The sequence below is a fragment of the Macaca fascicularis genome, chromosome 17, assembly GCF_037993035.2.
Source record: "Macaca fascicularis isolate 582-1 chromosome 17, T2T-MFA8v1.1".
Classification (NCBI taxonomy): domain Eukaryota; kingdom Metazoa; phylum Chordata; class Mammalia; order Primates; family Cercopithecidae; genus Macaca; species Macaca fascicularis.
This window is the reverse complement of record NC_088391.1, coordinates 70,008,343-70,036,276: the sequence shown is the minus strand read 5'-3', so window position 1 is coordinate 70,036,276 and position 27,934 is coordinate 70,008,343. Positions and strand designations below refer to the sequence as shown.

Below are 27,934 nucleotides of genomic sequence, written 5' to 3'. Positions count from 1 at the left end.
CTCTGAGAGCTCCTAACCAAATGTTTTATGCATAGTAGGTGCTTTGGTTGAGTGAAATAATGTTTTTTGAGAAAATCAAAACTATAGTTACGTGTCGCTTAATGATGCAATATGTCATGAGAAATGCATTGTTAGGTGATTTCATTGTTCTAATATCATAGAGTGGACTTAAACAAACCTAGATGGTATAGCCTCCTACACCCCAAGCTATAGCCTATTGCTCCTGGGCTACAAACCTGTACAGCATGTTACTGTACTGAATACTGTATGTATGAAGCTAAACATATCTAAACACAGAAAAGGTAATGCATTGCACTACAACATTATGACAACTCATATTTCTGTCACTAAGTGATAGGAATTTTCCTGCTCTGTTATAATCTTATGGTACCACTATCAGATAGGTAGTCCTTCGTTGACCAAAACATCATTATGTGGTCCATGACTGCACCTGAGTATGAGTATTTCCTCCTTGCTGACTTATAATAAAAAATATACCTTAAAAATAATGCTAATATGTGAATTTATACTGTGAAAATTATATTCCATACAAGATAGCTGTCAAACATTATAAAATAAAATACTACAGAATGTAGAACCAGAGGCTACTAACCTAATTAGTATACTAAGCAGGAAATATAAATGGTTATACTATATTGTGAAAAAATAATTGAAAATAATGGTTAGCCACATTTCAGAATTATACAAAAGATACAATTATCTTATAAATGTTAAGGTGATAGGAATATTGTTAAGTAAATGAATTAAAAAGATGAATTTTAGGGAATTCTATAATTTCAATATTACTTGCTAGAATTGAGCATAAAGCTTTGAGGATAGTTTAAATTGGCTACTTTAGGGTTGACTAGGGAAAGGCAAAGTTTGCCTTATGTTGCACGGTAGTTCATATCAAGTACGTTCTTCCTCTAGCTTAATAAAGACAGCAGGTTTAAGATTTCTAGGGAGAGGTTAAGAAGCACAAATAAATAAAAGGGCAGACCAACTACAGCTTACAGTGGTCTTTAAATGTGGCCCAATTTTGTGTGGTAGAAACAACTGGGAAACAAACCAAAAAAGCCACAGAGACTCCAGAATGAGAATATTCTATAAAGACGGAAACCATATATTTTTGGTCATATGTACCTCAAACTTGTGCAGCATCTGACCTAAAATGGTCATTTAGTGAGGAAACAGTAGATAAACAAAACAACTAGACAGGGAGACTGAGCAGCATAGAACCTTCTAATAAATCTAAGTACATCACAGTCTTGCTTAAAACCCTCATGGTTTCCCATCACCAAGCAATAGAATTCAAATTCTGTAGTTGGGCAAACAGTTTCTGACATAGAGCCTACCTCCTGTGCAGCTGCATCCCTGGCCACCGACCCAGTGCTCCAGCAATAGTGGGTCACTGGGAGAGCCCTTCATAAACTGCCCACCTGCTACCCCTCAGTGTTTTCAATCTCCCCACTGCTCCCCACCAACTTCTGCCTGCATAATATACTTCTGTTCCCTTGCCAAGACTCCTCCTTAATGTCAACCCTTACAATGTTCCCCCTTGGTTTTTCTACCTTTGTTAAACTTATGAAACATACATACTCTCCTAGAATTAGCTATGTGTGTTTTCACCTGGGAGCTGAGTCTGACTTATCTTTGAATTCCCAGAAATTCACAGGGTCTGGTTGCAAATGGGGCACAATAAAAAGATTTTTGAATAAAAGAAGAAAGTGTGGGAAAGAAAAGAGAAAATGTGAGACTCAAATAGGACAGGAACTGATGTACAGCTGGATATGCAAAGAGGGTACTCTGAAAAGACATGATTTCCAAATTCTGTCTTCAATGTTTCAAGTCGAGTCTGCATAAGACTAAAACAACTTGCTTTTTAAATAAAAAATTAGTTACCTGTTATTTGGCAAAGTAACAGTTACTCATTATGAGCCAAAAGATGTGGCAGTGTCATCCTGTTTTTACTGATTATTTTCTTTTACTTTCTGCAAATGTTAGACTTGTAGAAAAGTTGCAAGAATAATACAAATAATACTTATATCCTAATATTAAAATTTATCTTTTTTTCACTAAATAATGTAAGAATTGTAGGGATGAAAATGCATTCCCTTTAAATACTTCAGTTTGTAATTCTTAAAAACAAAAAATTCTCTTATGTAACCACAATACAATAAATAAAGTCAAGAGACTAACATTGAGACAATACAATTACCTAAACAACCAACCTTTATTCAGATTTTGCTAATTGACTTGATGTCTTTTCTAAGAAAGAAAACACAAGGTCATGTGCTACACTTAACCACTGGGTCTTTAGTCTTTTAAAATCTAGAACAGTATTTACTATTTCTTTGTGGCTCACAACAGTGACATTTTATTAGTATAAGTCAATTATAGGGTTGGTCAAATGTTTCTTCATGAAGTTAGATTTAGGATTTGGGCTTTTGGTAGGAATAACACAGAAGCAATACTTAATTCTCAGTGCTTTATCTCAGGAGGCATAAACTAGATTTGTGCATTTGTTGTTGACGTTAACTTTGAGCACTTGGTTAAAGGGAGATTTACCACCATCCTCTACTTTCAAGTCTTTAAAAGTGGAGAGATACTATGATATGATATCAATAATTCTTCTCAAACTTTTATCCACAGGTTGTAGTCCATTAATGATACTTTCCTGAATCAATTATTATTATTAAGGCTGCCAAATGGTGATTTTTCTAATTTCATAATTTCTTTCACATTTATTACAAATACTGCCTTCCTATTGTTAGAAAACTCTCTTCCTTCTCATTCATTTATGTGTTTATATTAACATGAACTCATGGAGTTTTACCCTATTCAGTGGGTTACAAACTTTTACTGTCATTATTTATTTTGATTCCAAACGGCCCCAGACTTGTCCAGTGAGGGCCCCTCAGGCTGGCTCCTAAATTTCATTTATTTCATTTTATTTTGAGACAGAGCCTCACTGTGTCACCCAGGCTGCAGTGCAGTGGCATGATCTCAGCTCACTGCAATCTCTGCCTCCCAGGTTCAAGCAATTCTCCTGCCTTAGCCTCCCAAGTAGCTAGGATTACAGGTGCCTGCCACCATGCCCAGATAATTTGTGTATTTTTGGCAGAGACGGGGTTTCACCATGTTGGCCAGGCTGGTCTCAAACTCCTGTCTTCACGTGATCCGCCTGCTTTGGCCTTCCAAAGTGCTGGGATTACAGGTGTGAACCACCATACCCGGACACATTTCACTGATTTTTAATCCATTTTCAAGTTGTTTTCTTTGCATCTTATATTCACATCCCTACCAACCTCACACTTTGATCTTGTTGTTCTTTTAGTTTTGTAAACACTGCAAAGCAGCCATGTGTACCCTTCAATGAAGAAGGATAAGTAATCAAAAATTGGGATACTCTTAAAACCTTGTCTTTGAAGATTTTATTCTTCATAATCAAATTTTACATAATGCCAATCCCAATATCAATTTAGGATGATAATGTAGGACAGTAACAGCAGCTGAATTTCGTGTTTTAAAGCAAACCTGCATTTTGATTTTTTTTTCTGATTATTTCATTCTTGATCACTTTATTTGTAGATTCAGAAATGCCTGAATTTGCAAAATATTTGAGTTTCGATCATCATAGGCAAGGTGAAATAGAAAGTCGAAGAAATCATCTCGATCATTACAGTAAAGTACCACTTCTTTCTGTGGGTAAGAGTATTCTTGGTTTTCTGTTTGTTTTCAGGGCTAAGAGTGTATGTGTGGGTGCAGAGGGTGGGCGTGTGGGCATCAGATGGAATAGGGGAAGACGGATAAGGTAGTGTGGGAGAGGGCCACCTACCCTACCCAAGAACCTTAGCAGGCTACATTGATAAAGTGTAAAGAACAATTACTCAATTCAGATTGCTCTGTCTCTGTAAATCTATTTGCCTATCTAGACACATTTAAAATGTTACAGGATTTTAAGGTTTCCAGGGCTAATTTTAAGACACAAACCCCTAAGTAATGCACTTGAAAAAAACAATACCTTTCTTTTGTGACTACTGTTTCAAACTCCAGTGTTTCAAATGCAAATTACAGCAGATACATTTATGAAATGAGTGGCCATGGTCCTCTAGAAGTCCTTCAGCTAGGATGGTCAGCTTCGTGACAAAGGTATGTTAGCATCCAGCCAGGACTCCAAAAGCTATGATCCAATAATTGCTCCAACTGAGACTGTGGAGGAATTTAAGCAGAACATAATTCCTCAAATCATCTTTTGGCCACAATTGCATGTTAACAGTTGCACAGAAATTAGCTTACACGTGTATTTGTTATTTTGCAGCTTTGCAGACACAACAGTATATTCCCCCATCTGATTTCTTTGACTGACAGAGGCCTTGTTTCGGTTGCTGGAGCTCCATTTCTCTGGCTCTAAGAAATTCAGAAAGTGGCAACCAGGGAAAAGACAGGCAACCAAATCTCCTGTTTTCACAACTGCAGTGCTGTCTGAGCTTGTGTCTGGACTATCATATACCATTACAGTTGATCAAGCTTAAAAAGCAAACTCAGATTTTCAAGCACAGCAGTCACTGGAGTACATTTATGGATCGTGTTCTCATTCCAATACAGTCCCCAGGGGAGATAGTGAACAGCACCAGGAACGGATCTGCTGTTTCCCTTCAATATAAGTTTTGCATAAAACAGAAATGCTAGTCTGTAAACAGTATGAGCACCTGTCATACACATGGCAACCAGAAGGTGGCACGGTCTTAACATCCACCGAGGTCTGTCAGCTCTACTCTTGAATCCAAGCAGATTTATTTGTGAAGGTAACTGCTGATTGCACTACATACATGCATTTATGCATTTGTGTCTTTCCTCAACTACATAGAAACAAACCTCTTCCTACGCCTGAAAACTGAGAACTCTGCTTGTTTCCATTTTCTTTTTATCCCCTCTCCCCTCCTCACCTATACAATTAATATTGTTTTGGTTAAGCTTCAGAGGACTTGAATACAGCTCTGTATTTATCTTCCTGTTAGAAGCATTTGGTTAATGAAACCTAAATGAAGCCTCATGATTTGCATCTTTCTTATGTCTTATTTGTAACCACTTGCATCATGAGAAGAAGACCTTAATTTTATATTCATTCATTAGTAGAGTTTCATTCAAATAGTAATTAACTCTTTGGTCAAAATTAACAAAATGAATTACTAGTATTGAGTGGTGTGCATGCATATAATTCAAAAGGACATTATAAATTTCTGATGTGTTACACATTAGATTTATATTGCAGGTTCCATTATAAAGAAAAGGCCACGAATTCACTAGTATTTTTCTTTCTTTAAGAGAAAAGAGAACATGCCTTTGTCTTTTATGAAACTGGCTATATGAAGATTCATGAGAGACCTTAATGACAGAAGTGAACAATGTGTAGACAAGCTGACAACATTTCATCACAACCTGTGAGTGCTCACAATTGGCATCATTTTTATACCCAAAAAGTACACTTCTCATGGCCACCAAGTAAACTCTTTAAAATTAGTTACCCTTCAATTGTGAATAAAACCAATTTCCCTCATGTGAATTATTGTATTTATCATTTCTTTCTGGGTCATTTAGGTGGAAGGTTAGATTGAAAATGGACCTCCTGTTTTCCAGTATTTGGGCAGCTCCCTTCCATAGTATACCTCCATGCTTCCATGCTCACATCTCTCCACAAATGGGGTATTTCCCTGTAAATCGTTCCTTTCACTTGGCCTTCTAGGCATTCCCTCCTTCTGCCTCTGCCATCTGGCAGCCTTCCTGCCCCCACATGATATCCTCTGTCCTTAGTCCAATATGCCTGTCAGAATGCTTATTGGGAGGGCAACCCTCTCCAACTGGGAAGCATACTTAGCCCCTACATACAGGCAGCGTCTAACATTGGTTGAACTAAACCATCACTTAGTCATGGGGAGTTCAAATAGCAACACAGAGAAAAGTCTACATTTACTTTTTAATAAGCACAAATCCTGAAGTGATGGCTCATTCCTATGAGCATCCTTCCCTACTAAGTCCCCCTTTAAAAAAAAAAAAAAAAAAAAACAAAGGCACCACCTAAAAACCAGATTCTAGATATTTCTCTTTTCAGAATACGAAGAAAGCAGGCTTAAGTGAAGCCAAGTGGGTAAAGTTTACAAATATACAATGTTTTTCATTGTTGGACATTTTTAAAGGCTATTTTACAGGTATAAATAGGTCATACCTAAGAGAACCTAAACGTTTTATCTTATATGCCCTAACCTCAACCTTCTAGGCTTTAGAATCAATAATGGCATTTTTTGTCCCCTCCGGTTCTATTTCTACTTATGCCATAAACCAGAGAAATGGAAGCTTAACCTCATACTGGCTCTGTGACATTTTGACTCTCCCCTCAGGGTCCTGAAATATCCCAGCATATGCCCATTCTGGCATAAATCAGAGAACAGCAAGCTCAGGGGACACCATATGGCCAAGCGACTGCATGTTACACTGGGGCATGCTGAGGCTTCAGGTACTCCCAGTTAGGCTTAGATCTGGTATTGGTCTTGTGGACCAGAAATGAATTCTAAGAAGTCCTCTGGGGAGGACAGTCCAGCCTATGGAGGGCTGAGAATAGCTACTTCAACCTGGAAATGTTTCAAGAATCTACGCTAATTGAGATTGAATTGTCATCCTCTCAAGTGAACCAACTACAGCCCTCTTCTGCTCAAGGATAAATGGTGAAGACGATTTACTCCCATAGGGGCCAAGTGGAGACAGTGCTCCACTCCTCCCTGACATAGTCTGGGCGTTTTAGGAACCAGGAGGTTTTCCTCCTCTCCAACTGAATAACACTGTAGTAGGTTTAACAGATAAACAATAAAGCCTCAGGAGTCTCATGCCAGTATACAGTAGGTGCTAAATAATGTTAAAGTGAACAAATAAGGTCTCAGGTTCCATGAAGTTAAACATAGGTGGTAGAAATTCATCCTGAAACTTTCCTTCTGCTCCCTCTTCTCTCTTCCCTGTGTCTTACAGATTCTGATTTTCTATTTAGCTCCAGAGTCTACATCAGAAGTTGTAGATTCCCTTTGTGGAGATGTTGTTGAGGGTGTGATAAAGAAGGCTGGCCTGCAACAAAAGTCAGGAGAGGCCTTACGCTGTTTCCTTAATAAAGCATAATAATTCAAATCAATTACATTTAAACTTCTTAGTAGTATAATATAATCAATTATGTAGGTGAAAAATGAGGAAGACAAAGTAGACACAGAAAGGAGAATTTGGGGCCAGGTGCAGCAGCTCACACCTGTAATCCCAGCAATTTGGGAGGCCAAAGTGGCAGGATCACTTGAGGTCCGGAGTTCAAGACCAGCCTGGCCAACATGGTGAACCCCCGTCTCTTCTAAAAAATACAAAAGTTTCTTTAGAAAAACTTTAGGTGTGGTGGCCTGTGCCTGTAATCCCAGCTATTCAGGAGACTGAGGCAGGAGAATTGCTTGAACCCTGGAGCCAGAGGTTGCAGTGAACTGAGATCGCACCACTGCACTCCAACCTGGGTGACAAAGTGAGACTGTCTCATAAAAAAAGGAGAATTTGGAAAGGAATGGAAAATAGAAAAAAATGTGAGGATAAGAAAGTGGGAAAGAGGTAGAGAGAGAGTAGGCTGTGATAATGTGTACCAAAGAAAAACAAACACACAATTAGTTAGGCCAGTGATTTTTTTAAGGATTGCTTTCCGCATTGTGCTTGAGTGCCCTCATTTGTAAATGTGTACTTTCTTCTGAAAACTGTCATGGAGATAATATGAGTTTGGTAGTGAAAATACCTGGTATTGGCACATGGCATATGGCAAGCCCTCACAAAACTTAGCCATTATTTTTCTTTCCTTATGGGTAAATCAATATTATAAGGATGACATATCTTTACAATTTAATTTTTAGATTTAATGAAATTACAACAAAGATCCCAGTGGGATATGGAGTGGAGGGAGATAAATTAATACAAGTATTAAATTAATTCAAAAGAATAAAACCAATAATTAAGAACACTTCAAAAAATAAAAAGGATTCAGGTTTTGTTTGTTTGTTTGTTTTTTGACACAAAAATGTCTCGCTCTGTCATTCAGTCTGGAGTGCAGTGGCCGGATCTTGGCTCACTGCAACCTCCACCTCCCGGGTTCAAGAGATTCTCCTGCCTCAGCCTCCTGAGTAGCTGGGATTACAGATGTGCACCACCAGGCCCAGCTAATTTTTGTATTTTTAGTAGAGATGGGGTCGCGCCATGTTGGCCAGGCTGGTCTTCAGGGGACTTCTTTTACTTGTTATAAAACAGACTAATAAAACAGGAGCAGTAGAGGAAGAATTACAAGAAAAACCAGCAAATTGAATATATAGTCTTTCAACAGACCTAGTATAACTTCTTTGAGTAATAAGAAAGTATCAAATACCAAATGGTGTTTAAAAACAATTGTTTGGAAAGACCTCGGTGTCCTTTTATGTCACTCACTATTCTATGAAGCATTACATGAAGTCTTATTTCTTCCCCACTGTCAGGTAGTCGTATCTTTTGGTTTGCAGGTGAGGAGATGCAACTTCACTGGTGTGATACTCCCTCTACTGTTTGAGGTCCCTCCTGATTTTACTTTCAATTAGCCTTTCCTTTTACAGATGAAATCATTTTAGTTAATACTCAACTGGCACTGTGAGCCACAATAAGTATAAAATAAACTGGTGATTTAAATGTAAAACCTGAAACCAAAACAAGCTAAGAAAATACAGTAACTATTTAATTGATCTCAATTATATAAAGGACTTTTAAGCACAAAAGGAAGGAAAGGAAAATGGATATTTTAAGTGAAAAAAATTAACTCTTGTATATAAAAGAGTCATAAAAAATAAAAAGACCATTGTCAAATTGGGAGAAATATTTGCAGTGAATGTAACAGACACAGAACCACCATCCTAAATGAATAAGGAATATTTGAGGCTAGTTAGAAAATCCTCAATGTGCCAATAGAAAAGTAGGCAACAACTATTAACAATTAAGATAAAAACAGTTAATACAATGGACAATAAAGATATAAAAATTAGTCAGTAGTCATCAAATACAAGTTACAATGATTTTTTCAATTACGGTTATTAAAGATTTTTCAGTTTCATAATGTACGTGAGACAGCCCTGTGTTCTAATGTTCAGCAGATAAGAATGCAACAGAAATAGACTTTCATTTTTGTGGTGGTGGTTGTTTTTTGTTTTGAGATGGAGTCTTGCTCTGTCTCCCAGGCTGGAGTGCAGTGGAGTGATCTTGGCTCACTACAGCCTCTGCCTCCTAGGTTCAAGTGATTCTTTTGGCTCAGCCTCCTGAGTAGCTGGGACTACAGGTGTGCTCCATCATGCCTGGCTAATTTTGTTTTGTTTTGTTTTTTGTATTTTTAGTAGAGATGGGGTTTCACCACGTTGGTCTGACTGATCTTGAACTCCTGACCTCAGATGATCCTCCTGCCTTGGCCTCCCAAAGTGTTGGGATTACAGGTGTGAGCCACCGCCCCAGGCCAGAAATGGACTTTCTAAAAGCTGTTTGGCAATACATGTTGTTGGATGTATTTTTAATATTCTTAATTTTTGAGCCAGTAATTTCACTTTGAGAAACAAACTCCAGAGAATTACTTACATTTTGGGGCAAAGACTTTCTTATAAAATGAAAAATAAGCCAGATGTAATTTCAATGTTTATACATGGAATAAATACATTAATAGGTGGAATATCATATTTCCATCTATGAAAACATTAAAAATAATGTTTTCAAATAATTTTGAAAAATGATCAAAAGATAAGGTTAATAGAACCGTGTGCAACGTGATTTCCGTTATGAAATATATAATCACAAAGAAAAGTTAGAGAGAGGACTGAACCATTTTGATTTTCTGTTACTTTATTTTTTTAAAATTCCAAAAGAAATTTCTTTTACCTTCATAGTTTAAAAAGTCGTTGATTTTTTTTTGTTGTGGTCTTACTTTTTCTAACTCCACACACTTAAGACACAAGAAATATGCAGAGATAAAAAATAAAAGTGAATAAAATTGAATATTAGGATGATGAGAAAATTACTGGAGATCATTTGCATGAATAGGGCAGAAATACATTTAATTATGAAACATAGGAGGGAAAAGAGAAGAGTTAGGAACAAAAGAGAAAAAGACACAGAGGCAGACTGACACTGAAGGCTTTGATGTAAGTAATTTTCCAGAGTCATACCCCAAAATTTACCAAGACCCTGGACTTCCCAAGGCATCTGCATTAAAAAGTGACTAGGTTACTACTTTGCTCTCTTGTTATTTAAATCCTTACAGTTAAGCTGAACTCTGAGTAGAGTTTTCAGTGTAGCAGAAAGTATGCAAAGTATGCTCTGGTTTGAAGCAGCCATTCAAAGCTACCTCACCCTGGAGGCCAGAAGAAGCCAGTCCAGGGCTTCCCTGGTCAGAGGGTCCAGGTATGTCAACATTCATTCCTCATATTTGGTCTGACAATCAGAAGACTGCTCCATTCTGAAACCACTCACCTGAAAATTGTTCCCAAAGGGCTATAATATTTAGGGGCTATTCTGATGGCTTATGAGCTGTACATGACATTTGTGGCAAACTGTGGTAAACTAAGGAGAACTGGACCCATGGTGTCCATTTCAAAGATGGCGGCCATCACTAAACTTCAGTAGCTGCTTCCATGTTGAAACGTGAACTCGGTGTTGCCTCATCTCCTAATTGTTGTTCTGTTTGTTTGTTAAATATTGAGCTAGGATTCTGGATTTTGAAAAATGATAAATCTGTCAATTCTTAAAGTTGTCAATTATTTGAAAATATTAAAGCCCTGTGATGGGCAATTTTTTGAGTTGAACAGAATATGCCTGCTGGTCCCAAAGACTGCAATTTGAGACTTCTGTTTTTTAACGTTGAGTGTGACTTAACGGGCTCTATTCTAAAAATAATGTACAAGACTCTGAACAACCAGCGGTGGAAAGATGGAAAAAACACATTTTCTGCTCTTAGGGAGTTTCATGTCTCATGTAGGAGAAAGACATTTAAGAGGGCAGGTCACAGTACAGCAGTGTGGTATTATTATAGAAAACAGAACAAAGTACTGTCTAATGTAAGGAGGTAGTTTTGTCCCAGGGAATAAAGAGACGCTTAATGAGGGAGGTGTCCCTAGAGCTGGTGTGTTCTGTGATTCCCAAACATAAAGGACCCTACAAAGTTTGGTTTGCTTTCTGAGGGAAAGAGGCCATCTGAACTGAAACCAAAAGCCAACTGTTTTCTGATCAATGGCAGTTTTCTTAGGGGAGAAAAATAGTTCAATCCTCTAAGTAAAAACAGGAATTAAGGAATAGTAGACCAACAACAACAACAACAACAACGACAACAACAAAAAAAGAAATGGACAGTGTTGATATGACAGAGAATACTAATATTAGAAAATATAAAAGAACAAGAAGCTCCAGGACACTGAACATATGCATGAGAGGAAATTTAGAAAATGACAAGTGGGCTCATAATGACTTTTAGAAATGCCTTAAATCTCTGGGATTATCTGACATTTGATTCCTTGCAGAGGGTGAGCATTGTGGTTAATGAAGGCTGATTTAGACTCAGCTTCCTACTTCTTCTAGCAAGGAGGAACTGATGATCAAAAATACATGTGTGTATATATATATACACACACACATATATACACACACATATGCACATGCATATATATATATATATACACACACACATATGCACATGCATATATATATATTTATATACACACACACATACACACACACACCCCTAGATAGTTTTCTCCCAGGATATAGACTATATATAATCAGTGGTTCATTGCAAACTCTAAATGCATAGTAAGCGTGATTATAATGCTATCATGTTTCCCATGTTGAATTATTTGGTGGATAAACTTTTTACTTAATGTCCTACTTATGAAACCCCAATAAAATATCTGTGGCATGTATTATTTTGATCACTCTACCAGTATTCCAGAAGGTATATTATCCCTGACTGGGTCAGCCTGTGTGCTACACACTCAGCAGAGAGAAAAGAAGAGTTATGAATAAAAGTGGTTACATTATTCTTGCACACAATTAGCTCATAATTATCCTTCAAAGCAAATACGATTACCCTTTTCATTCCACACATAATTCTTAGGTTGAATATTGCCAAATTGGGACTTTGAATTCCATTTCAAGGCTTCCCTTGATGCTAATTTTAACCTGAATTCATTTAGATAAAAATGTCTGTGGGACAAGAAAGGGACATGCAGCACGATTTGCCCTGAAAATCACTCTTCTAGAAGAGAAATAATACTGGAACCCAAGGACATTATACTGGTTAGGATGGGCTAAGTTATGTTGCAGTAACAAATAATCCTAAGACATCAGTGCCTTAATATACACAAAAGTTTATTTCTCACATTTTATGCGACAAATTTTTCATTCACACATCCTTCCTTAATCACTGCAGCAAGAAGAAGGGGATGTGTCAAATTATGAACTATTTTTTAAAGCTTCTGTCCAGAGATCATCCAATCCTTTCTATTTCATTGACTGAATCATGTCATGCCCACCTAACTTTGAAATGGGCAAGGAAGTGCAATCTTACAATACACTTGGAAAGAGAGTATAGCTGCAATATTTATGAACAATTCTGGGGGTTATTATAGGCATAGCCCTTTGAGAGAGAAATTTTCTCTTTAGGTTATTGCAGAGTATAAGTTAATAGCTACCAGCCAATGAGATGAGCTGCTTGACTCGTGTCTCTACTCATGACTCAAGAGGACATATGCATGACTGAGAAGTACAAAGATGAAAAGATTATCCTTTTTCTCAAGAATCTTGCAGGCCAGTGATGAGGAAAGAGGTAATGATATGCATATAAGAAGGGGCAATGCCTCAAAATAATTTCTGAGATGGAGGGAAGCACCAGAAGCAATGGGATTATGGGAAAGATGAAAGACTTAAGAAATATAGAGAGGATAGAACTTAAAGCACTTGATGACCAATTAGTCACTGGAAACAAGACACAAATCTTTGATGATTCCCAGACTTCTGATTTGGTTAATCAGACAGACATTAGTACATTAGTCAAGAAAGGAATGGCAGAGTCAAGGACAATCTCGAGCAATAGAAAGGAAAATACAGGAATCTAATTTTATCCAAGTCCTTAAGTACTGATGGGAGGATTTAAACAGTGGTGTCCAGTAGATGTCTAAAAGCACAGAGGTCTGGGCTAAGAGCTATTTACATTTAGTTGAACAAGTATTTATCGAGTGACCACTGTATGAAGTACTTTGCAAGGTGCTTTGGATACAAAGTTAGATAAAACGTAACCCATGCCACTGAGGAATTACCTTTAGTGGAAGTACAACAGATATCAATCAGGTAATGATACTGCAAGGTGGCCTCTATTATAAGATGTGCAGAGTACTCTGGGAGATCAGTAGAGAGACCTCGAACTGAGCTTAGAAGGGTGATTGTGTTTATTATTCAAGGATGTTTTCTTAAAAGTGATTTCTGAGCTGAGTGTGGAAAGTTGGATAGAAGATCTCTGGATACTATGAAGTATAGTAATTTGCAGTTTCTGGAGTTATAATTTATGGATGTAGGTTTTGGGCTTATTATTTTCTTTTGTAAGTCACTTAAAACCTTTCTGTTCCTTGGTTTTCTAATCTCTAAAATGGTGATTGTAGTAGTTCTACAATACCTATCTCAACGTGGTCCTGAGGATTAAATGAAAGGGTCCCTATCAAGACAAAGCTATAGCTAGACATAGTAAGTGCTCAATAAACATCAACTATTATAATTATTTGTAGAGGCAGGATGGGGGAAGGCTATTACAGACAACAGACATAAAACAAATGTTTATGAAATCATAACCACAGGGTTATTTGGATAATTATAAGTAGTTTACTACTGTTAGAGTTTAAAATGTGAGGCAGGGAGTGGCAAGAAAGGAGCCTGGAAGGACTGCCAGAGAGGAAATAACACAGAGCTGGAACTTATTTCACAGAAAGTAGCAGCAATTATAAGTTTTAAGAAAAGAATAACCTCTTTTTCCGGCTGGAACCATGGAGGGTGCGGAAGAGAAGAAGAAGAAGGTTCCTGCTGTGCCAGAAACCCTTAAGAAAAAGCAAAGGAATTTCGCAGAGCTGAAGATAAAGCGCCTGAGAAAGAAGTTTGCCCAAAAGATGCTTCGAAAGGCAAGGAGGAAGCTTATCTATGAAAAAGCGAAGCACTATCACAAGGAATATAGGCAGATGTACAGAACTGAAATTCGAATGGCGAGGATGGCAAGAAAAGCTGACAACTTCTATGTACCTGCTGAACCCAAATTGGCGTTTGTCATCAGGATCAGAGGTATCAGTGGCATGAGCCCAAAGGTCCGAAAGGTATTGCAGCTTTTGCGCCTTCGTCAAATCTTCAATGGAACCTTTGTGAAGCTCAACAAGGCTTCGATTAACATGCTGAGGATTGTAGAGCCATATATTGCATGGGGGTACCCCAATCTGAAGTCAGTAAATGAGCTAATCTACAAGCGTGGTTATGGCAAAATCAATAAGAAGCGAATTGCTTTGACAGATAACGCTTTGATTGCTCGATCTCTTGGTAAATATGGCATCATCTGCATGGAGGATCTGATTCATGAGATCTATACTGTTGGAAAACGCTTCAAAGAGGCAAATAACTTCCTGTGGCCTTTCAAGTTATCTTCTCCACGAGGTGGGATGAAGAAAAAGACCACCCATTTTGTAGAAGGTGGAGATGCTGGCAACAGGGAGGACCAGATCAACAGGCTTATTAGAAGAATGAACTAAGGTGTCTACCATGATTATTTTTCGAGTCTCGTCAGTTTAATAAACAGTACCTGCTCTCAAAATGAAAAAAAAAAAAAAAAAAAAGAATAGTAATCATATTTCTATTGCTAAGAACTCTACATAGGAACTGTTTGGAATTGTAGGAGAAAAAGAAAGGAAGCTGATAGTAGGAGTATATTGCAATTTTGTAGGTCAGAAATGGATTAAGATTGAATAAACAATAAGAGTGCAACAGACAGAAACAGTGAATTGAGAAATACTTAGGAAGTAAAACCAGCAAATCTATGTGACAAGATAGGGCCAGGGTAAGAACGAGGGATGATTTCATCAAGTTTTTTCCTAGGGTCTCAGGAGCATGATAGTACCACCAAGGGTGCATTTTATAACGCAAAAAGAGAATCAGGTTTAGGGGTGTTAGTGCTGTTAAGACTTTTAAGTGGAAATGAAGATTTGAAAATTTTTCGACCTACAGATAAATAATTTAAATGTCAATAGCATATAGCCTTTAAGCCAAATTAGGAGAGTAAGTAATATTCAGGAGATTCTGTTGAAAAGGAAGACGAGTAGGCTGATTATAAAACTCTGGTGAACACCAACAATTAATGGGTGGGGAAAGCAAGAGGAACCCGTATGGGAAACCTAGAAAAATGGCCAAAAGGATTTGCATTTCTTAAAAAGAAAAATTTTGTTTATGTGGGAGCTAAGGGAGTAGCCATTCACTAATTTAAATAATAAATGTATTGAACATCTAACTCTACTCGGTACTGTGGCCACCAGAAACACATTAAGAATATTAATAATATGAACTAAAAATTGTGCATTGCATTTAGCCATAAGGAGTTTCACTGACTAACTGAATTAGAGCAACTTCTGTGGATTGTTGAAAGCAAAAAGCATAAAAGCCATAGTATAAAGAATGAATGGTAGGTATAGAGAAAAGATAGTAGGAGTAGATAAGTTGTGTATAAGCTTACATATGAAAATATATAGTAAAATGAGAAGAAATCAATGACAAAAATGAGATCTTGGTGGAAGAAGAAAAATCAGTAAGGAAGACAGAGAAGGATCTATCAGATTCAGATTGAAAATGTGAGAGGAATTGTACTGTAGAAAGCAAATTGTTAGAATTAAAAAATAAGTTATAAGATTTATTTCAGATAGTTGCAATATTTTTTACTTATGATTTCTATTTCTCTATTGAGAACTTTCATATTTCTATTCAGGAGTGTTTGCCTTTATCTGATGGAACATACTTATAATAGCTGCTTTAAAGTCTTTGATAATTCTAACATCTGGATTATCTCAAGATTGGCACTTATTGATAATCTTTCCCTTTGGAATTTGTCACATTTTTTGAGTACTTTGTAAATTGAATACTTTTGTATTGTAACCTAGACATTTTAAATATGTTCTTTACATTCTAGGTTATATTAAAATCCTCAGGAAAATGTACATGCTTTTTGGTGGTTGTGGTGGTTTGTTTGGCATTCACCAAGTTAGGTTCAGATGGCAATTTCTGTCTCACTTTATGGAAATGATTGTTCCAATGTCAGTTCAATTGGCAAAGCCTTTGATATGCCATTTGGGGTCTACTGTGAGCATGTACCACTCAGGGGTTAGTGTAAGACCTGGGTGATATTTTAAAATTAAGGTTCCACTATCAAAACTTTTGCTGTGCGCTTTTGGATCTATCCTGCATAAGTACACTTCAAGAGTAAGCCCAGAAGCTAAACTTGTTTATTCGCAGAATTAGGGGACTCCTTTCTCTAAATCTCTCACCTCCAGGATTTCCCCCACACTTTTCCATTGGAAGGGACTCTTTCCCTGATCTTCAGGCCAAAAATATGGATTTGAACTTGGGGTTAAATTCCGTGCTGCCTTTGCATACTGAATAACTCCAATGATTGTGGCCATCTCAGGCAAGAATAAAGACAGAAAGAAAATGGGACTCATCCTAATACTCTCCTGATTGAAGAGTTCCGTATAACCTATTCATCAAGCCAAAAGGATATGGGTTCTACTGGAGTTTAAGCTTTACAGCACTGCCCACGATATAGGCACCACTGGAAGTGTCATTTCCACTCTTATCAAGCCACAAGACAAAAAAATAAATGGTGATTCCCCTCATGTTCTCTTGCTCATAGAGGCCTATATCTTAGCCTTCTAGAGAGAAAGACAGAATTATCTCAACATGTTAGATGCCCATAGTGATGTTGTGTCAGATTCACTGGAAGCCTGTGTTGGCTCAAGTCCATGATAGAAAAAAGAGAAAATAAAAGGGAAATTAACTTACATATAGATCATTTTTAAATGTCTTGACATCCTTCCCCAATCTACCTGCTTTGGTTTATTTTTCAGAGTCCGCAAGTAGTTGCTTTTTGTACTTCAAATAAAGACTTTAGTCATAGTAGGAGAGACAGACTGTAAGGGACGTACTTCACCATGGCTGCACCAGAGGTTCCAAGAAGAAATAAGTTTTGGAGTACTAGGAAAAGCCCCAAGTGAAATTTAAAGCCTGAAAATTATTTACTGGACATCGCTCTGAGGAAACTATTTGAGGCTTAGAACATATTTAGTGGAGCATAGGGCCAGAAACTGCAGTGGGATGAGGGGTGAACGGGGAGTGGAAAAGTGGAGATGGGTGTGGACTGTTAAGTTTAGTTGTGGAGGAAAGTTAGAAAAAAGGCAATAATCAGGGGGAATGAAGATTGAGAAACATTTAAAAGTAAAGAGGATAGAGTTTGTGCCCAAAGATAAAGGTCAGTTGGTAGATTTGCTGGTGGTAAGATGAGCTAGTTCTCTCTGATTTTCTTTTTTTCCCTGTGACATAATATGTGAATTATTAGCTGAGAATCAAAAGAGGAAGAGTTGAAATCTCAAAAAGAGAAATATACAAAAAGTATCTTGATAAGAAAGAAAGTTAACATTCCAGTGAAAGATTGTAGGATTGAGAAGCAATGTTGGGGGAGCCACTTTTATGTAGTGCTAACCTGAAAATCAATTTCATCCAATCTTCTAGCTCAATACTTTCTTGTCTTCTTGTCCTCCCAAGGACTTTCAATGTCAACCCACCAAGTATTGGGCTTTCAATGTCAACCCACATCTACAAACCACCACTGTTGCCACACCCTACACCCTGTGGTTATCCAGTTGTGAGTCCTTTTGGAGAGGATGAGGTAGACCCATTGGGGAAAACCTAAGGATGAGAGGTACAGAGGTTGGATGAAAACATGGAGATACTATCCTTAAGTTTATTCAGAGAGTCATAGAGAAAAGAAGAAAACAATAGTTAATAAGGAGACTTGGGTTCCTTAGAAGGAAATTAACCAGCCATCAAACTGATGGTGTTTAGATTGGAAACACAAATCAATGATGAGTTAACCAACTGAACTAAATCAGATCAGGAGTATAAAATTGAGGAGTGAGGAGGGAAGCCTGACAAGTGAGGAGGTACAAAATGACAACCCATGGGCATCTAGCTGGTCATTCTTTCTACATCAGCTACTGTGCAACTCACAGAGTGAGGATAGATGCTTACAAATAACAGATTGGAATGAGCAACTCAGGATTGCTGCACCTCAAAAGCAAATCACAATATTCCATGCTCCTCCTGTAATCTACTATCCTTTGCTATTATTGTGCTTGCTATTCATCTGCATCAATTCTTTCAATTCTATGAATTTTATTCCCATCAATTGTTCCTAACTGATCAGTCCATTCTGGTTTAACTTCTGTTTTGTTCCCATCCTGAACACTGGTCTTTCATTTCAATCTTTCTTCCTGGGCACTCACAAACCTCTCAATCCATTTTCTTCCTTATATCTGTCCTTAAAACAACTTCCCTCCACCTTCAGATAAATCTAATCCTCTGACCTCTACTCTCCTACTGAAACTATTAAACAAAGCTGAAATGCCTTCTGTTCGGGGCTGTTAATCACGTCTTCTATCCCAGCAGCTTATTCAAAAAATATATGTAATATATTTATATTCTATATAAATAACCTAAATATATGTTAACATGAAAATATATGTAATATATTTATGTTTTATATCTGTAAAATCTTCATTTTGGCTTTCATCTTCATTTTTGGCTCTTCTCAAAGACACGGATGACTTCACCCGCATTTCTAACAGTAACAATTTGCTCATTCTAGGAGCAGCTGCTGCTTTTTGTTGGATCATGTCTTCTCCATTTCTCCACAATCCCCACAACTCCCTTTTATATCCACAGTAATTATTACACTTGGACTCTTCTTTTCATACAGTAAAGAAATCGTTCTCCATTTTCATGTCAAAGTCAAAGATGAGAAAATACAAGAAGGATCAAGAGTGCTTCCTGCCTCTTTCAAAACAAACGGGAAAGAGTATAATTTTGGGTGGAGGTCAGGAAAAGAGTATTTCTACATGTTTGTTAATAACTCCAAAGAAACTTGTAAATATAATTTAATAGGAGTAAAAATGAAAAAATGATCAACTCTGACCTGGAAAAACTTCACAAATTAAGTAATAATGGAAAAGGGTATTCAAGAGTGAATAGGAGTTTTTCCAGATGAAAATTAACCCCAGTCTTCATTAGGGGATAGTAGGAGCAAGATGGCCAAATAGGAACAGCTCCAGTCTCCAACTCCCAGCGCGAGCAACACAGAAGACCGGTGATTTCTGCATTTTCAACTGAGGTACTGGGTTCATCTCACTGGGGAGTGCTGGACGATCGGTGCTGGTCAGCTGCTGCAGCCCTACCAGCCAGAGCTGAAGCAGGGCGAGGCATCGCCTCACCTGGGAAGCGCAAGGGGGAAGGGAATCCCTTTTCCTAGCCAGGGGAACTGAGACACACAACACCTGGAAAATTGGGTAACTCCCACCCCAATACTGCGCTTTAAGCAAACAGGCACACCAGGAGATCATATCCCACACCTGGCCGGGAGGGTCCCACACCCACAGAGCCTCCCTCATTGCTAGCACAGCAGTCTGTGATCTACCGGCAAGGCAGCAGCGAGGCTGGGGGAGGGGCGCCCGCCATTGCTGAGGCTTAAGTAGGTAAACAAAGCTGCTGGGAAACTCGAACTGGGTGGAGCTCACAGCAGCTCAAGGAAACCTGCCTGTCTCTGTAGACTCCACCTCTGGGGACAGGACAATAACAAACGCAGCCGAAACCTCTACAGACGCAAACGACTCTGTCTGACAGCTTTGAAGAGAGCAGTGGATCTCCCAACACGGAGGTTGAGATCTGAGAAGGGACAGTCTCCCTGCTCAAGTGGGTCCCTGACCCCTGAGTAGCCTAACTGGGAGACATCCCCCACTAGGGGCAGTCTGACACCCCACACCTCACAGGGTGGAGTACACCCCTGAGAGGAAGCTTCCAAAGCAAGAATCAGACAGGTACACTCGCTGTTCAGAAATATTCTATCTTCTGCAGCCTCTGCTGCTGATACCCAGGCAAACAGGGTCTGGAGTGGACCTCAAGCAATCTCCAACAGACCTACAGCTGAGGGTCCTGACTGTTAGAAGGAAAACTATCAAACAGGAAGGACACCTACACCAAAACCCCATCAGTACCTCACCATCATCAAAGACCAGAGGCAGATAAAACCACAAAGATGGGGAAAAAGCAGGGCAGAAAAGCTGGAAATTCAAAAAATAAGAGTGCATCTCCCCTGGCAAAGGAGCGCAGCTCATCGCCAGCAACGGATCAAAGCTGGACGGAGAATGACTTTGACGAGATGAGAGAAGAAGGCTTCAGTCCATCAAATTTCTCAGAGCTAAAGGAGGAATTACGTACCCAGTGCAAAGAAACTAAAAATCTTGAAAAAAAAGTGGAAGAATTGATGGCTAGAGTAATTAATGCAGAGAAGGTCCTAAACGAAATGAAAGAGATGAAAACCATGACACGAGAAATACGTGACAAATGCACAAGCTTCAGTAACCGACTCGATCAACTGGAAGAAAGAGTATCTGCGATTGAGGATCAATAGAATGAAATGAAGCGAGAAGAGAAACCAAAAGAAAAAAGAAAAAAAAGAAATGAACAAAGCCTGCAAGAAGTATGGGATTATGTAAAAAGACTAAATCTACGTCTGATTGGGGTGCCTGAAAGTGAGGGGGAAAATGGAACCAAGTTGGCAAACACTCTTCAGGATATCATCCAGGAGAACTTCCCCAACCTAGTAGGGCAGGCCAACATTCAAATCCAGGAAATACAGAGAACGCCACAAAGATACTCCTCGAGAAGAGCAACTCCAAGACACATAATTGCCAGATTCACCAAAGTTGAAATGAAGGAAAAAATCTTAAGGGCAGCCAGAGAGAAAGGTCGGGTTACCCACAAAGGGAAGCCCATCAGACTAACAGCAGATCTCTCGGCAGAAACTCTCCAAGCCAGAAGAGAGTGGGGGCCAATATTCAACATTCTTAAAGAAAAGAATTTTAAACCCAGAATTTCATATCCAGCCAAACTAAGTTTCATAAGTGAAGGAGAAATAAAATCCTTTACAGATAAGCAAATGCTTAGAGATTTTGTCACCCCTAGGCCTGCCTTACAAGAGACCCTGAAGGAAGCACTAAACATGGAAAGGAACAACCAGTACCAGCCATTGCAAAAACATGCCAAAATGTAAAGACCATCGAGGCTAGGAAGAAACTGCATCAACTAACGAGCAAAATAACCAGTTAATATCATAATGGCAGGATCAAGTTCACACATAACAATCTTAACCTTAAATGTAAATGGACTAAATGCTCCAATTAAAAGACACAGACTGGCAAACTGGATAAAGAGTCAAGACCCATCAGTCTGCTGTATTCAGGAGACCCATCTCACACGCAGAGACATACATAGGCTCAAAATAAAGGGATGGAGGAAGATTTACCAAGCAAATGGAGAACAAAAAAAAGCGGGGGTTGCAATACTAGTCTCTGATAAAACAGACTTTAAACCATCAAAGATCAAAAGAGACAAAGAAGGCCATTACATAATGGTAAAGGGATCAATTCAACAGGAAGAGCTAACTATCCTAAATATATATGCACCCAATACAGGAGCACCCAGATTCATCAAGCAAGTCCTTAGAGACTTACAAAGAGACTTAGACTCCCATACAATAATAACGGGAGACTTCAACACTCCACTGTCAACATTAGACAGATCAACGAGACAGAAAGTTAACAAGGATATCCAGGAATTGAACTCATCTCTGCAGCAAGCAGACCTAATAGACATCTATAGAACTCTCCACCCCAAATCAACAGAATATACATTCTTCTCAGCACCACATCGTACTTACTCCAAAATCGACCACGTAATTGGAAGTAAAGCACTCCTCAGCAAATGTACAAGAACAGAAATTATAACAAACTGTCTCTCAGACCACAGTGCAATCAAACTAGAACTCAGGACTAAGAAACTCAATCAAAACCGCTCAACTACATGGAAACTGAACAACCTGCTCCTGAATGACTACTGGGTACATAATGAAATGAAGGCAGAAATAAAGATGTTCTTTGAAACCAATGAGAACAAAGATACAACATACCAGAATCTCTGGGACACATTTAAAGCAGTGTGTAGAGGGAAATTTATAGCACTAAATGCCCACAAGAGAAAGCAGGAAAGATCTAAAATTGACACTCTAACATCGCAATTAAAAGAACTAGAGAAGCAAGAGCAAACACATTCGAAAGCTAGCAGAAGGCAAGAAATAACTAAGATCAGAGCAGAACTGAAGGAGATAGAGACACAAAAAACCCTCCAAAAAATCAATGAATCCAGGAGTTGGTTTTTTGAAAAGATCAACAAAATTGACAGACCACTAGCAAGACTAATAAAGAAGAAAAGAGAGAAGAATCAAATCGACGCAATTAAAAATGATAAAGGGGATATCACCACCGACCCCACAGAAATACAAACTACCATCAGAGAATACTATAAACACCTCTACGCAAATAAACTGGAAAATCTAGAAGAAATGGATAATTTCCTTGACACTTACACTCTTCCAAGACTAAACCAGGAAGAAGTTGAATCCCTGAATAGACCAATAGCAGGCTCTGAAATTGAGGCAATAATTAATAGCCTACCAACCAAAAAAAGTCCAGGACCAGATGGATTCACAGCTGAATTCTACCAGAGGTACAAGGAGGAGTTGGTACCATTCCTTCTGAAACTATTCTAATCAATAGAAAAGGAGAGAATCCTCCCTAACTCATTTTATGAGGCCAACATCATCCTGATACCAAAGCCTGGCAGAGACACACAAAAAAAGAGAATTTTAGACCAATATCCCTGATGAACATCGATGCAAAAATCCTCAATAAAATACTGGCAAACCGGATTCAGCAACACATCAAAAAGCTTTTCCACCATGATCAAGCGGGCTTCATCCCTGGGATGCAAGGCTGGTTCAACATTCGCAAATCAATAAACATAATCCAGCATATAAACAGAACCAAAGACAAGAACCACATGATTATCTCAATAGATGCAGAAAAGGCTTTTGACAAAATTCAACAGCCCTTCATGCTAAAAACGCTCAATAAATTCGGTATTGATGGAACATACCTCAAAATAATAAGAGCTATTTATGACAAACCCACAGCCAATATCATACTGAATGGGCAAAAACTGGAAAAATTCCCTTTGAAAACTGGCACAAGACAGGGATGCCCTCTCTCACCACTCCTATTCAACATAGTGTTGGAAGTTCTGGCTAGGGCAATCAGGCAAGAGAAAGAAATCAAGGGTATTCAGTTAGGAAAAGAAGAAGTCAAATTGTCCCTGTTTGCAGATGACATGATTGTATATTTAGAAAACCCCATTGTCTCAGCCCAAAATCTCCTTCAGCTGATAAGCAACTTCAGCAAAGTCTCAGGATACAAAATTAATGTGCAAAAATCACAAGCATTCTTATACACCAGTAACAGACAAACAGAGAGCCAAATCATGAATGAACTTCCATTCACAATTGCTTCAAAGAGAATCAAATACCTAGGAATCTAACTTACAAGGGATGTAAAGGACCTCTTCAAGGAGCACTACAAACCACTGCTCAGTGAAATAAAAGAGGACACAAACAAATGGAAGAACATACCATGCTCATGGATAGGAAGAATCAATATCATGAAAATGGCCATACTGCCCAAGGTAATTTATAGATTCAATGCCATCCCCATCAAGCTACCAATGAGTTTCTTCACAGAATTGGAAAAAACTGCTTTAAAGTTCATATGGAACCAAAAAAGAGCCCGCATCTCCAAGACAATCCTAAGTCAAAAGAACAAAGCTGGAGGCATCACGCTACCTGACTTCAAACTATACTACAAGGCTACAGTAACCAAAACAGCACGGTACTGGTACCAAAACAGAGATATAGACCAATGGAACAGAACAGAGTCCTCAGAAATAATACCACACATCTACAGCCATCTGATCTTTGACAAACCTGAGAGAAACAAGAAATGGGGAAAGGATTCCCTATTTAATAAATGGTGCTGAGAAAATTGGCTAGCCATAAGTAGAAAGCTGAAACTGGATCCTTTCCTTACTCCTTATACGAAAATTAATTCAAGATGGATTAGAGACTTAAATGTTAGACCTAATGCCATAAAAATCCTAGAGGAAAACCTAGGTAGTACCATTCAGGACATAGGCATGGGCAAAGACTTCATGTCTAAAACACCAAAAGCAACGGCAGCAAAAGCCAAAATTGACAAATGGGATCTCATTAAACTAAAGAGCTTCTGCACAGCAAAAGAAACTACCATCAGAGTGAACAGGCAACCTACAGAATGGGAGAAAATTTTTGCAATCTACTCATCTGACAAAGGGCTAATATCCAGAACCTACAAAGAAGTCAAACAAATTTACAAGAAAAAAACAAACAACCCCATCAAAAAGTGGGCAAAGGATATGAACAGACATTTCTCAAAAGAAGACATTCATACAGCCAACAGACACATGAAAAAATGCTCATCATCACTGGCCATCAGAGAAATGCAAATCAAAACCACAATGAGATACCATCTCACACCAGTAAGAATGGCGATCATTAAAAAGTCAGGAAACAACAGGTGCTGGAGAGGATGTGGAGAAATAGGAACACTTTTACACTGTTGGTGGGATTGTAAACTAGTTCAACCATTATGGAAAACAGTATGGCGATTCCTCAAGGATCTAGAACTAGATGTACCATATGACCCAGCCATCCCATTACTGGGTATATACCCAAAGGATTATAAATTATGCTGCTATAAAGACACATGCACACGTATGTTTATTGCAGCACTATTCACAATAGCAAAGACTTGGAATCAACCCAAATGTCCATCAGTGACAGATTGGATTAAGAAAATGTGGCACATATACACCATGGAATACTATGCAGCCATTAAAAAGGATGAGTTTGTGTCCTTTGTAGGGACATGGATGCAGCTGGAAACCATCATTCTTAGCAAACTATCACAAGAACAGAAAACCAAACACCGCATGTTCTCAGTCATAGGTGGGAACTGAACAATGAGATCACTTGGACTCAGGAAGGGGAACATCACACACCGGGGCCTATCATGGAGGGGGGGAGGGGGGAGGGATTGCACTGGGAGTTATACCTGATGTAAATGACGAGTTGATGGGTGCAGCACACCAACATGGCACAAGTATACATATGTAACAAACCTGCACGTTATGCACATGTACCCTACAACTTAAAGTATAATAATAATAAATAAATTTAAAAAAAAAAAAGAAAATTAACCCCTTAGATAGTCACCCATTCAATAAAATGTGGAGTCTGAGGCAATTAATCATTTTGGAAGTGTTTAGCTTTTTTCTGTAATTAAATTGATAATCTCTCATTATGGGGCCACATATCATCTGGCCATGTTGTTCAAGGCTACATTTTAATTACCCTGGCCTGAGGCCCTCCTTGAGCCCAAAGGTACCTGGAAGTCCTTTTTAATAAGGAATTCATGCTCAAGGCTTGCTGCGATGCCATAGCTATTCATATTTGAAAATGAGCAGTTGAGATACATTCCGTAAATCAAAAGCCTGAGGAAAAATAGTTAACCCAACATGTTCTGAGCTTGTTCATGCTTCCTTGAGGGAGTTTATTGTGAATGAATACTTGGCTATGTCACTAAAATATTTAAAGGAGAAAAGCAAAAAGCACCAGAACCTAACCTTGTATGCATGTATACAGATGTTACTTTGAAAGACAAGGCAAAGTAACCTTTCTTAAGAATCATGACTGGCCACTTAAACAGCAGAGGTGGTAGATACTCCTGCCATTCAGTAATTAAGAGACTTCTCCAGTTTCAACAGTGGCTTGCTGTCCTGAAGTGGAGTTTGCAGTTCAGATCTGAATGGAGACAAATGCCTTATGGGGGTGCCCAATTATGGGTCCTGATGGCCTGCGCCAAGTGCAGCATGACTCAGTTAGTGCACACCTGCTGGAGAGGTCCCCGTGCCAGGGACAGGCTCAAGAGCCGCTCAGCCTTGTCTGCTTGAGCGTTTGTTGTCGAGTGCTTCGCGACTAGACAGGGAGAGTGTAATGGCGTCCCTCATAGCTGGAGGCCTGGAAAGAGGATGTAAGTGTGATTACTGCAGACAGCTAATGCAGCATCACCGTCAGAGCCAGTGGTGGCGATGCTGCTTTTGCATCCCAGGTACTTTGGTTCCCATCCCGGAAAATTTCTCATAGGAAATGATTGATCTTTCAAACAAAATAACTAAATTAACCAAGTTGTTTCTATCTTTTGTATTTCAGTTCCTCATCCCTAAAACACAAAGACAAATGGCAGTTAAGAGGTAAAATATTTGCTGAGCAACACGAAGGTTTAGAGTGAATGCCTGAAGATCTTTGCCATCACCTTCTCTTCTGCAGATAGCGCAGTGACTGGGAGAGGAGAAGGGGGAAATGTGAGCTGTCACGTACGATTTGCATGCATCTGAATACACACTGTATACACACTAACTCAAAGTGGTTCATGAGACATTCCCATTAACTCACAGTGATGGCATCTGCATTTTATAATGTCAGAGGAGCTCACTGAAAATAATAGACTTGAGAATAATGTAAGTGTATAAGAATAAAATAAAAATAAAAAATCAGAAGTAGTGTGGCCAGCTTGGCTACAACCACTACCTTTTTGTGCTTTCTCTCCTGAGGCATCCTGGTTCATGCTTCCTTCATGGTCCCTGGATCTGGAAATCTTCACACTGTTCCACATGTAAACTTCTATTGAGCCATTTAGTTCTAGTTTCTGCTCACAAAACTTTTCCCTGACATTTATGGTAATTATTATATCATAATTATTCATATCTGTAACTGAGTCTGCAAGAGTGACTCCCTTATTTTCCCTCATAAATTCAACTCACGTTCATTAAGCAGTTATGTGCCTGGCCATATTCCAAGTACAAAAAATACACAGATAAAGGGAGAAAATAGTAAACAAGTAAACAATAAATAATTTCAAATATCAAGTGTTGTGATAGAGTACTTAGGCACTCAGAGGTGAAACAGAAGCAGAAGAGGCTTCAGAGGAAAGTGAGGAATACTGCCCGTTAGGTAGGAGTATTCCAGAAAAGAAAGTGTGTGAAGAAGAAAAGACTGCCCAGTTTTATCAACTGCCGTCTGCTTGTGAACTTCGGCAAGGGGAAGCCAATGAAGACCTTAATAAGTATATTTGGATGGAATGATGGGAACAAAGGCTTTTCCTGGGGGGAGAATGCAGAAAATAAAAAGACAGGCATCCTGTTTCATTCATCTTTGTACCATTTTTGTACCTCCATTGTCTAATACATAGTAGTCATTTAATAAATGTTGCCTAAATATACAAATTTCCTGGTCCTTTACCCCAGCCCATGTAGACTTGAATTTCGTTGTTGGACCCCATGGTGTCTTACATAAGTATCTTCCACAGCAATGACATGTGCAGCATTAATTTATTTACTTGGATCTCTGCCCCCTACCAAACCATACAATCTTTGAGTGAAGGATTTTGTCATATTCATTGTTGTATCCTGAGACCTCAACACAGTTTCTGGAATATAGGAGTGACTCAGTTAATAAATGTTGGAGGAATAAATATTTATCAGATAACAA

The 27,934-nt window shown here is 38.6% G+C and overlaps 1 protein-coding gene and 1 long non-coding RNA gene across 2 annotated transcripts; both read left to right on the top strand.

Annotated features, from left to right (window-relative positions):
* Positions 1 to 3,588: 3,588 nt before the first annotated feature.
* LOC123569759 (uncharacterized) lies at positions 3,589 to 27,934 on the top strand. The gene is made up of 3 exons (XR_006693551.2): positions 3,589 to 3,708; positions 5,329 to 5,444; positions 26,597 to 27,934. It is a non-coding gene; the product is annotated as an uncharacterized lncRNA (long non-coding RNA).
* Positions 14,073 to 14,927, top strand: LOC102135504 (large ribosomal subunit protein uL30). The gene has a single exon (XM_005586059.4). The coding sequence runs from the start codon at positions 14,094 to 14,096 to the stop codon at positions 14,838 to 14,840; it is 747 nt and encodes a 248-aa protein (XP_005586116.3). The 5' UTR covers positions 14,073 to 14,093; the 3' UTR covers positions 14,841 to 14,927.

Coding starts and splice junctions, on each gene's coding strand:
- LOC102135504 (XM_005586059.4), top strand. CDS start 14,094: ATGGAGGGTGCGGAAGAGAAGAAGAAGAAGGTTCCTGCTGTGCCAGAA.